This window comes from Parasteatoda tepidariorum, chromosome 2, assembly GCF_043381705.1.
Source record: "Parasteatoda tepidariorum isolate YZ-2023 chromosome 2, CAS_Ptep_4.0, whole genome shotgun sequence".
Lineage (NCBI taxonomy): Eukaryota > Metazoa > Arthropoda > Arachnida > Araneae > Theridiidae > Parasteatoda > Parasteatoda tepidariorum.
The window spans coordinates 83,247,876-83,260,451 of NC_092205.1; the positions used below are offsets into that span (position 1 = coordinate 83,247,876).

Below are 12,576 nucleotides of genomic sequence, written 5' to 3' on the forward strand. Positions count from 1 at the left end.
GATTGGCACTGACAGTTTAAAAGTTGTTTTGATATCAATAATCAAGTATCAATAAATCAAGTTTATTGAAGGTAAAATCAAATTTTGAGAAAATAAACTCATATTTATTTTCTTCTTTGCTTAAAAGTTTTTCTCTCAATATTTTGAGAAAGAATTCTTCACCAATGTTTGCCCAATGTAGATAATTAAGCATATTTATTTTTAATTCAATATTTTTTGTATTTCGTGAGTAAAAACAAAACTTATTACTATACTAAGTTATTACTATACAGTTTAGGTATACTGGCAGAAATATATTTTCGAAACTTTGTATTTATAAGCATGGAGAAAAAAGAATTCGAACAAAATTACCGAACTATATATAATCACAGTCATGTAATAAAAAACAATCAGAATTATTCAAATTAAAATATACGTTAATTTTATATACGTTAACTAAAATATACGTTAAAATATGCGTTAAGAATTATCAAAATTAAAATATACGTTATTTAAAACCTTCATATTGAAATTTTCTCGACCATATGGTAAATGTTTTTTCAGAAATTCTGGTTTTCGAAATAGCTCTTATTACTTTACATTTAGTAAAAAATAATACACAGCTGAAAACTAAATTTAACCGCATAAATGGTTTCTTTGACATACTCTTAGGTATCATGATAAATTTACTAAATTTTCCCATGCTTGCTTAATTTTTATCACGTATTACAAAACCATACTTTATCGTTAAATTTACCGAAGCGCGTCGATAGAAATTACCGAGGTTTTCGGTACTCCTATAGAGCCAGGAATATTGTAAATATTTCTGGTAGTTTTGACCATATATTTTCCAATTTAGGGTCAAACATTAATATTTAAGCTGGAACAAAAGTGGTGTCAAAATCTGATGAATTCGTATTGAGGGCTATCAGTTTTTTTTTTTTAATTTTTCATCTGTTTCAGGTTTTTTGAAATTTTGTATTAATGGTAGTGAATAGAAAGTATCCAGTATACTAGTTTATCATTATACATACGAACATTGTGATATTTCCCAGTTTAATTTTGTAATTACTTTTTTTCTCATTTTTATTTTTTGGTTATTTTGCATATTCATTTGCATTTAAATATTATCAAGTAATGTTTGTGATAGTTTCGAAGTTATCTCATTTAAGATGATACATTTTATGAAACAGGTGTTATTTTTTCGTATACATGTGATAAAAACTTGATTTAAATGGACTGTAAGGACGTAATTTTTACACTGATTTAGCTTGCAGAGAGAAATATAGGTCAGCAAAATGAAACACCTTTTTGTTTTATTTCTTCTTGCTTGCGTCGTAAGTTGGATTCTTCTTAATTTTATTAGTATCAGTTTGTAATTCAATGAATATAAATTTCTAAAAAATTAAATAGTTTAAACTGTATAAAAATGTAAAGTTAGTTTGAGGATTGAAACTAAATACTCAAAATAAATTTGAGTAGAAATGAATAGAATCTAAATACTCAAAATAAATTTGAGTAGAAATGAATAGAAACTAAATACTCAAAATAAATTTGAATAGAAATGAATAGAAACTAAATACTCAAAATAAATTTGAGTAGAAATGAATAGAAACTAAATACTCAAAATAAATTTAAAAAAAATTATGCTCGAAGTAATAAAATGTGGTTAATTAAATAGTTGTTTTTAAAAATTTGCTTATATTTTTGTTTTGTTTTGACAGATTTAGAAAGGTTAGTCTATCAATCCAATTGTTTACTACTATCTGATTATTGTTTTTGTAAAATTCTTTGCAGTGATAAATGACTTAATTTTTAAGAATTTATTGTGAATTTTTTTTCATAAAAAAACGAATTCGAAAATTAAACATGCAAGCTTTTTCAGTGAGAAAATAATGTATTCGTGTTTACTTTAGCGTTCGAAAATAATTTTTCGCCCAGTACCGTTTTCGATGTTTTAGTTCGTAATCTAAATCTTAACATAGAGGACAAACTTTTTTTGAGAAAAAATAAAATACATTGTATTTACTGATTTTGTATGCATTGTATTTACTGATAGATCTATTATGAAATAAAATGCCTGTTTCGAAATTTGAACCATGTTTTATTTGTACTGGTTTTAATTGGAAAAAGATGTTTTGTAATTCGTTTCCCGAAATTGTTCTATACTGATAGGTTCTACAGTATGTTGATTTTTATAATTATTTTTTTTAAGTGCTGCAAAGAGTTCTTTTCTTTTCTCATTTTCATCTTAGAAAAGGAACTAAGACTATCACATGAACTGTCATATTGAAAAATCTTGAAAAATATACTCATACTTTTGAAATATCAAATGTTTTATTCTTGAAATCAACACATTGCTACGTCGTGTACACTAGTCAGCGATTTCCTTTTATTTATTTAACGGGTTAAACTAATAGGACAAAAGAAAGAGGTAACTATTTCTGAATTTGTACAAGATATGATTTTATAACGGAACAGAATTTGTGATGTTTGGGGAAATGTTTCTTACTAGTTCAGGTAACAACACAGCTAAAAATTCGATAAAATTAGGTTATTGAGTACCGGCACTTTGGGTGCATCATCCATAAAATTTATTTTACCGCAAAATCCATTTTACCGTAAAATTAATTTTTACCACAAAATCCAATTTACTGCAATATTCATTTTACCCTAAAATCCATTTTAGCCGCGAAATCCATTTTAACAGCAAAATCTAATTTTTGCAGTAAAATATTATACCGTAATTTATGTTTCAATATTTATTTAATTAAATTCAACGATTTTATGTTAATCATTACTGTAAAAATTACGGAGTATTAGGTTTTTTGTTCCGTAGTATGTTCCGGTAAAAATGAAATTCATGGTAAAAAGAACGGGTATGAACAGGTAGATTGTAAGATTGTACCGATTTGCCATTGTTGTAAGATTTTCCGGATCAAATTACTGTTAAGTGCCGGTACTTTTTACTCTAATTTGATCCGGAATTTTCTACAGTTCACTAACAAGAGCCAGCATTATGGTTGATTCAGTTTTTGTCTTAAAGTCAACCCTATTACATCTCTACTAACCTGCATAATCACCTGACTTCAACCCTTTAAAAAGTCTGTGGAACATGTTAGGATAGTGGGTAAAATGCCAAAATTATGATTTCTACTATTTGGCAGACTTTTATCATCAAACCCTCAGAGATTGTGTTCTTGGGTTGGGAAGTACTTGGCAAAATCTTGAGGTCTCAGTTTCTAACGGTTATACCCCAAACGGTTATTAAGTTTAGAGGCGGAAATGAACGGTTAAAAAAATTCCTTTAATTAATCCTTTAAAGATCACTAATTTTTCGCCCGGGGAGCTTATTTTCAACACAACTTTAACTGTTATTGGTAATTTGGGCTTGTTATAATAAGCTTTGGAGAATTGTTGCAGGTTGGAGTAAGTTTAGGTGATGGGTACTGTGGTTCTTTACCCCATTGTGGTGAAGGGATGTGCTGTTCAGGAGGATTCTACCATCGGTACTGTAGACGATTAGCTGATGAAGGTATGTAGTCTACTTTAAAAATTTATAAAATAAAAATATGCAAAAACATGTCCACCAGCAGCTGCAATAACCTAATGAATTTTATTATGTTTAAGGTATTTTTTTTTAAAATGCCATTATTGAAATGAAATATCCTTATCTTAGGTTTAAACTAAAACTTAGTGTGTCTTTTGTAGACGACATATTATTTCTATACTAAAAATAGTTTTTAAAAAGGAGTTACGTTTAAATTTGACGTAGTATGCTGGTTTAATGCCAAGAGCAATACAAATGAATAGAAAGAATTTTTTTATTTAGTTTGTAATTAACCATTATTTAATTAAAATAATGTTAATTTATTAGAGTAATACGCAAAAAAAAATCCCGTCTTTGTATTTTTAGACAAAAAAATACGTAGAGTTGGTCTGAATAGAACAGCTTATGAGCATATGCCTAAAAGTAATATCTAAAAAGAGAAAGACGTATAATATTTTTTTGATTTACGAAGAGATACAAAAAGATATAAAACATCCCGGAAATATTTCTTATTGCTTAAAAGAAAAAAAACATACTTTTTTTTTTGGAAAGTTTCTAAATAACGTTTTGCATCAAATTTCTGTTATTATGATATTTTTCAGTAAAAATCATAATAAAATGTTTAAATTTATGTATACGCATTCTCAACAATTACGTTAATAAATCTAATATTAACGTTTTGTTACTTACTTTTGAGAATCGGATACCTTTCAGTAAGAATCATCATAAAATGTTAAAAATGTTTAAGAATTGTTAATGTTTACCGTTAATAAACCTAATATTTACATTTAGATTCATACCTAAGCAATTAATGATACCTTTCAGTAAGGTAAGAATCATCATAAAATGTTAAAAATGTTTGAGAATTGTTAATGTTAACCGTTAATAAACCTAATATTAACATTTAGATTCATTCCTAAGCAATTAGTGATACCTTTCAGTAAGAATCATCATAAAATGTATAAAATGTTTGAGAATTGTTAATGTTAACCGTTAATAAACCTGATATTGACATTTAGATTCATTCCTAAGCAATTAATGATACCTTTCAGTAAGAATCATCATAAAATGTTAAAAATGTTTAAGAATCGTTAATGTTAACCGTTAATAAACCTAATATTGACATTTAGATTCATACGTAAGCCATTAATGATACCTTTTAGTAAATTCACTAATTAAATTTATGTATATGAATTGTTACAAATATTTTTGTACAACACTTGTAATGTTTAATTTACACGTTTATTGTAAATAGCCTTTTATTTGTGTTTTGCTTAACTTTTTATTAAATTTTTTTTCCTTTTAAATATTTGTTTTATTTCCCTATTCAGGTGAGCCTTGTGAACCTCGAAACAAAGCTGAAAATTACAAAGTGGCATGTCCATGCAGCGACGGCATGTTCTGCAGCGTAAGTTAATGCATGTTAACTTACTATCTATTGCATCTATAAAATAAAGCTAGTAAATTTTCCGTAAATCACGTGAAAGGTTATAGATAAATTTTAAAATAATTTCTTTAGAATTCATATAGTTATAAATTTTTATTGCTTTATAGTGGGGGCTATAGTGTTCTGGGAAAAAAAGTATGGTCAAAACTACCAGAATATATGGTAAAATTTACCATGTTTCTGGGTCTATGGAAAGACCAAAAATCTCGGTAATTTTTACCGAGGTGTTTTGGTAACGATGTTTGCAAAATTATTAATAAAATATAGTTTTATAGAGTGTGATAAAATTTGATTAACGTGGTAAAGTATGTAAATTTTATAATGATATCTCTGACCATGCAAAAAAAAAAATATTTACTCAGTCAAATTGACTTTTCAGTTTTGTTTTTCAAAATGCGTGGCAAAGAGAACTTTGGAAAACCAGAATTTTCGGTAAACCGTTGTCATATGAATGGAAAAAAATTACTAAATGTATGCTTTAAATTCCGGATATTTAATGCTTTATTTCCAAAATTATGTTTTTTTTTGTTGTCGCAAGAAATGTAATTAATTGGTAGTACACGAATTTTTTTTCTCAGTGTACTTAATACATTATGGTTAGTTAATACATTATACTTAGAATAGATAGTAACCACTTTTTTTTAAAAATTAATAAAGAGTGCCAAAGAAAAATTATGATATTTTTGGGGGTGATTCGATCGAAAGATTCTAGTGTCTGTTACGAAAAATATAAATCAATGAAACGATTTTTTTTATGTATTCGTTTTGTACACTCATTTACGATTAATCTCATTCAATGTTTATATACCACACATGAACAACTTATTTAACAATTGATACAATTATTTTGCGCATGTATTTTGATAAAAATGGGACCTTGATTTTTTCTATGCATAGTGTCATTTTATAAACACTTAGAACAGCAGATTGCTAATACTTATCCCAAAAATCATTATATAGGTAATCAACAGATGTCAAAAAGAGTAATATTTTTTTCTGAATCAATTGTAAGTATACATTCCTTTTGAATTTCAAGTAAAATTATATTAATAATTGAATAAGTTTTCATACATATTTCTATGAATGAAAAAAGTTTTTATTTATTATTCCGATAAATAAAAACCTTATAAAAAGTAAATTGTAATTTTATTTGCTTCAAACCTTTAACAAATATAACACAAGCATCAAATGGACCATCTATAGCAGGGATGGCGAACCAATGGCACGCGTGCCATTTGTGGCACTCGACACAATATTTTGGGCACGCCACCGATCACAAAGTTCACTATGAAGCATATTAACAATTAAATTAAAATTCACAAAAAATTAACGGAAAAAATTAACAATTAATGCTAAGAAAACAATTAATAACCATAAAAAAACTCCAAGCTAACAATAAATAACTAGCAAAAAAAATTAACAGTTCTGTTTAACTAACGTCTTATAACCTTAATATAAGTTATTTGTCATCTAATCTGCAACAACATACGTCACACTGATGTTACTTTATGTTGAATTACGCTTATAACTGAGACATTGCAAAATTTTTTTTTCGTAGTAAGCAAAGAGTTTTGAGTTGATAGTATTTAGTATTATTATTTACCCAATAATCACGAAGTCAAAACTATTTGTCGGCACCTCTATGACCTCATTAAACAATTTTTTTAGAAAACTTGGCACGTTGGTGCATAAAGGTTTGCCACCCCTGATCTATAGCATTATGACCTATAATACCATTATCATTTTAAATAGGTATGGATTAGAGGGTTATCGACGTGGGGTAAGGCGTTAAACCTTTAGTACTGGAAATAAAATTTATTTGAATATCTTTGTCAGGAAAATACATCACTATTTAGACAAAATAATTAAAAATCTATTTAGAACATTTATAATAAATACAAGGATGAAAAACTTCTAAATGTATTTATGTTAAATCAGTGTTTCCCAAACTTTTAACTTTGGCGTACCCTTTTTAAATGTTTTGTAACGCTGTGTACCACTATTAAAAAAATGAATGTATTTTTTACCATTAAAAATTGCAGAAAAGTTAAAAATCACAGCTAGCTGTTGACACCACTAATTACTAACTGTTAATTCTGCAAAAAATAGCCAATAGAAAAATACGTAATCGCAAACTAGCTCATGACTAGCTCTGTTTTTAAATAAAATTTTTTGAAATTTTCGTTTGTTGCAAGATATTTCGCATAAGAACGCGTACCCCCGCTAAACTGTTCCGGTACCCCTGGGGGTACGAGTACCACACTTTGGGAAACACTGTGTTAAATGATAAATACCCAACTACTTATATGTATACGGAAAGGAAAACACTTTTACACGAGAAAATATAAGGAAGTTAGAACAAACAAAAAGTAGATTTAATTGGATAAATCACTAAAATCATTTATTGAAATGAAAAAAAGAAATACTATTTCGACACATTAAGGATTTTTGTTTTATTTAAAATAGTTTGAATTTTCTGGAATGTGTTTTATTTTAGATTTCAATATATTTTTCGATTATTTTAGATTTTGATTTAAAATATGGAGTTACGAATGTAAAGTAACACAAATGAAGTATAACATTTACCCAGAATCTTCATAAAAATAGAAAATAGTGTATTCGTCAGTGAAGATTAAGTAATTATTTTAATGAAAGTTAATTTTACGGTAAAAATGGATTTTAGGATGAAATGGATTTTACTGATGATGCACCCAAAGCGCCAGTACTTTAGTCAGGAATTTGATCTAGAATTTTTTACAGTGTACAGTTCTGTTCTTAAAAATGCATTTAGATTACTTCAACATCAAAAGTGGGGGTAATTGTACAACAATATTTTTTACAGCTTAGAATTTCAGCGATATGTGGATACATTCAAATTAAAACTCATATTTTTTTACTAAAAATAGTTTAAATTTTCCGGAATGTGTTTTATTTTAGATCTCAATATATTTTTGATTATTTCAGATTTTGATTAAAACATGAAGTTAAGAATGTAAAGTAACACAAATAAAGTGCAACATTTACCCAGAAACTTCATAAAAATTAAAAATAGTGTGAATGAAAATACGTCAATGAAAATTAAGTAATTAATTTATTGAAAGTTAATTTTACCGTAAAATGGATTTTACGGTAAAATGGAATTTACGGATGATGCACCCAAAGCTCCGGTATTTTATACTGTAATTTGATCCGGAATTTCGTACAGTATACAGTTCTGTACTTAAAATGTATTTAGTTTACCTCAACACCTAAAGGGGGGAGGGGCATCTTTGCACCAATAGGGGGCTTTGCACCAACATTTTTTATTGAGTAGAATTTCAGTGATAAACACTCTAAAATTAAAAAAATTTAGGAATTTCCTTGAAATATTTGTATCTCAAAATTTAAAAATAAGTTAGCAAAATTTTTTGTAATATTATTATTATTATCATTTTATACAAAAGCATTCTTATTATTTATTTATTTATTATTTATTTATTTATTTATTTATTTATTTATTATTTATTTATTTATTTATTATTTATTTATTTATTTATTATTTATTTATCTAATATTTTTTTAATCACAAGAATTTTCCTAAACACAGTTTTTGTTGGGAAAAATGGTAAGTGTTATTTGTTAAGTGAAATTATTTTGTGAACATTATTTACAGATTATTCCTGTTTTTTATTAACAAATAAGATTATTTAATTTTTAATCTTACCAACCTATTTACCTTCAGATTATTTTCTATTTACCTTTTCGATTACCTTCAGATTATTAAATTTACCCAATATGTATCCTTCAGATTATTTTCTATCACGTTAATCTTGTTCTCTAACTTTGTTACATTTTTGTCAAAATTGTCATTATTGAATCAAAAGAGATCTTTTACACAATTATGTTTGCAATTAATTATAATTTTTCTTGACTGAATATAAAACGGGAAATGTTTATTTGAACCTCACTACATATTATGAAATTATTCATTAATAAATGATGTTATTATTTACTCTTTTTGTTTTTTAGAAGTCAAAGAGATGCATTAAGAAACCATTTTAGTTGTTAACAGTATGTGCTGTATGCATATATTGTACAGTTGAACTAAATGTAACAATGAAAATAAAATATTTTTTGATAATGTTCTCTGTGTGGTCGAATTTAGTACATTATTTTATACTTTAAATGCGATCAAAGCATTTGGTGCTTATAGTAAGAATCCAACAAGTTTTGAAATCTGCAGAATCTTTTCATGCTACTATTTCATTGAATTAACACAAATAGTTTGTGATATATTTGTTAATTTTTTAAATTAATTTATTAACTACATATTTAATTGATAGGTGATAGATGGAATTTTCGTATTGTCTTAATATTTAAAAAATGAATAACAACTGAAAATGTTGAATTAAAGAGAAACCCTGTCTGTATCAATATGTCATTTTTGTTCAAAGCAGAAATTAAAAAAAAAAAAAATTCAAAATGGAAAGTGAAATCTCCCGACTTAACTATAGAAACAATTTTTACCGGATAGCGAGTACTCGATATTTTGAGACACATAAATTCGAATCCGCCGAATACAGGACATATTTGCTGAAAGAAAGAATGTTTCGTTTCTGTAGCAATATAAAATTAACGTATGCATTAATTAATTAACATATTTTAAGGTTTAACTCACGAAACATAATATTGTGTCTTTGTACGAGAAGATAGGATCATTGAATCAAAAGTTAATCAGGACATCTGTTTTTTTATCGCACAGTACACAAATATAATGCCAATAATCGATATTGAGATGTACGTAACATAAAATATGGATGAATCAGGAAAAAACTTTCATTAGTAAAAGGTTATTTTATAAATAATGTTATTTTGTAACTAACTATTTAGGAAATATTAAAAAAAAATTGAAGTCTTATTAAATATAAATACTGCTAGCTGATTGAAAACCCTGAACTTTTTAAAAGTAAATTGCCTCTTTTATTGTGTAATTTTTTTTCCTTCTAACAATGGAGCAAGCATTAAGAAAAATTAAAATCTGCAGGAATTTATGACATGAATTTATTGTTATGAATTTATTGTTAGTATTTATTAAATGTGATTATAGTTAATAGATTAAAAAGTGAATGAAGATTTACGATTTTTCGTTGCAGATAAAATATGATTAAAAATTATATTACATATTTAAAGAAACGATAATTTTTGTTTAGGTAAATTTTCTATTACTTTTACAAATTTTAAATCACTCAATGAGGTACTATATTAAACCCATCAATGAGTTAGTAGTATTATTCGTTAAATTCTGTGTAATAAAGTAATATTAATGTGACATGATCGTTTTTAATTTCACCTGGCAGTATTTATTTACATTTTATTTTTCGGATATTTGATTTATATCAAATTTTTCAACGAACATTACTGTGTTATTCGTTTTAAATCTCTTATCAATAATTAATAGTAACAGACCGACAGATGGAGCCACTACATTTTCAGCTTGATATTAAATGCAATTTTATTTTTTAAAATTTAAAAAAATTAAAATAATAAATTTGAAACAAGAAATAAATATAAAAAATCGTCTACGAGTAATTAGTATTTTGTAGAATGCGCAATCTCTCACTTTTTATCTTAAAATTAAAATAAATAAATAAAAATAGTGGTGTGATGAATAATAATCATATTAATATAATTCTTATGATTTTTTTTAGGTTTCTGAGAGAAATAAAATAATTTTGATTCATTTACACATTTAAAACTTTCATACTCGTTTTTACTTTATCGATAATGAGTTTAAGCGAAATGAATCTACAGTGCTAATTTGGATATTGCATTACAATGTTATATAGTTACTATATTTAGTTTCTGTAAGGTTAATGTATTTAATTACTCTAAGGTTACTGTGGATTTTTCGATATTAGCTTTATGTTTTAAAAAAGGGGTTTGACTAACACAGTATTTATTTGGATATTTATTTACTAAATTTGAATAATTTTATTAAGTATTTACTTTATTTAAAATTTTTTGCTCATTTTATTGGTTAAACTCGATTATTTATTGTTCAAGGTTAGTAATTTTTTTAACAATTAGCAATTTTACAGCTTGTACACACATATGGTTGGTCATGGGAATAGTGTGGACACAAGCAACTTCTTTTTTTAAAAATAAATAACTAAAAAGATTATTAAAAAAGTATACGTTCAAATTACATGATGTTTACTGCAAAGTGAGGATAAATGCTCAAACATTTAAAATAATCTTAAATATATTCAAATAAGCGATTGATTTACGGAAGGGCATTCGAGCACGTGTCCAGGACACATAAATAAAGGCACATAAATAAAGGCAATTACATAAATAAAGGCCAAGATAGCGTGGTTGGTAGGAAGTTGGGTTCGTGTTCGTGACAACGTTAGTTCGATTTCCGCCGGCCGAAGAATCCCCGTGTATTAAATGGTGCCTAGTGCACGTGAAATCTAACAGGGTCACAAAGTCCTCCAAGTTCCTATAACAAATCAATACCTCTAGGGATACTGAGTTGGAGATTGATTGTTCTCCTGTTCAGGTTAAAATTACTATCTGTGGATGAATAAATGGAGTATGATTGGTCCACCCTGTAAAACGGGCTGTGACGTGTGTGACTGAAGTCGTATTCGTAGCTATAGATGGTGCCACTGAAAAAATAAGAAACGCACCCACAGCCTTAAAAATTCGCCTGATTTCAGGCAGGCTTCCTGGTATTGGTAAGTGACATAAATAACAGCAACATAAATAAATAAAAAAATATCTTTCCTTATTTATTTTACCTAGCTTTGTCTTTAACTTGTAAATATCTTCACATTTTTTCTTTTGTATTTTCATATTATAACGTTAGCCTTCATGCAAATATTAAAAAATGTGAAATATATTTAATTTAAGTTGTTTTCATTTCCAAAAATTATTATTACCTCAAATAAACTTGATAAATAGTGTTTTTTTTTATGTAAATGATGCATCTTACGAATGATTTTTTGGAATGCTCAAGATACTTTGCTAGGTACTTATTACGAATGTCTTGTTTTTGACATAATTTTTATCATTCTCACATAATTTTTATCATCTGCTAAAAGATTATTTTTTAATATTGTGATTAAAAATCATGCATGATGGACAGTAGATTGCGTCTACTCTTCGTATTTCGAGAGTCAAGAACTCAAATCTGTCGAAAGAAGGTAAGTTTATTCAGAAAGCGTATATGTTTGGGTTTGATTTTGTAACTTAAAACAATAACAAGCATCATAAAACCGGAAGAAATATAGGAAACTTCCGGTGTATCCCTTCGCTTATATTACGTTTGTTGGCGATGTGTGAACAGGCTGGATATTCTAGGAAGTTTAATTATTGTAATTTGTGTTTAAATTTACGAGAAATTTAACCATTCATAAGAGTTTTCTATAATTTATGTATCGGAAGTAATAATCTGGAGTTTTTATGACAAATAGTAACCCCATGCCATCCATAGAATAGGTTAACCATTCATAGAATATTTTGGCCCATTTAAGGTTAGGTGCTCCAATAATTAAAATTGCATCTTAGTAGGTAAAAACAAATCATTAGATCAAGAGTTATTAAGATGTACCCATTT

The 12,576-nt window shown here is 26.9% G+C and overlaps 1 protein-coding gene across 1 annotated transcript; it reads left to right on the forward strand.

Annotated features, from left to right (window-relative positions):
• Positions 1 to 1,169: 1,169 nt before the first annotated feature.
• Positions 1,170 to 9,100, forward strand: LOC107453390 (U9-ctenitoxin-Pr1a). Its single transcript, XM_043044776.2, has 5 exons — positions 1,170 to 1,316; positions 3,403 to 3,514; positions 4,861 to 4,937; positions 5,937 to 5,983; positions 8,985 to 9,100. The coding sequence occupies exons 1-4, from the start codon at positions 1,278 to 1,280 to the stop codon at positions 5,961 to 5,963; spliced, it is 255 nt and encodes an 84-aa protein (XP_042900710.1). The 5' UTR covers positions 1,170 to 1,277; the 3' UTR covers positions 5,964 to 5,983; positions 8,985 to 9,100.
• The last annotated feature ends 3,476 nt before the right edge of the window (positions 9,101 to 12,576 follow it).

Excerpts from the sequence above, each read along its gene's own strand:
- LOC107453390 (XM_043044776.2), top strand. The coding sequence starts at position 1,278 with ATGAAACACCTTTTTGTTTTATTTCTTCTTGCTTGCGTC. Across the intron at positions 3,515-4,860 it reads TAGACGATTAGCTGATGAAG|GTGAGCCTTGTGAACCTCGA; the intron begins GTATGTAGTCTA and ends TTCCCTATTCAG. Across the intron at positions 4,938-5,936 it reads GCGACGGCATGTTCTGCAGC|GTAATCAACAGATGTCAAAA; the intron begins GTAAGTTAATGC and ends ATCATTATATAG.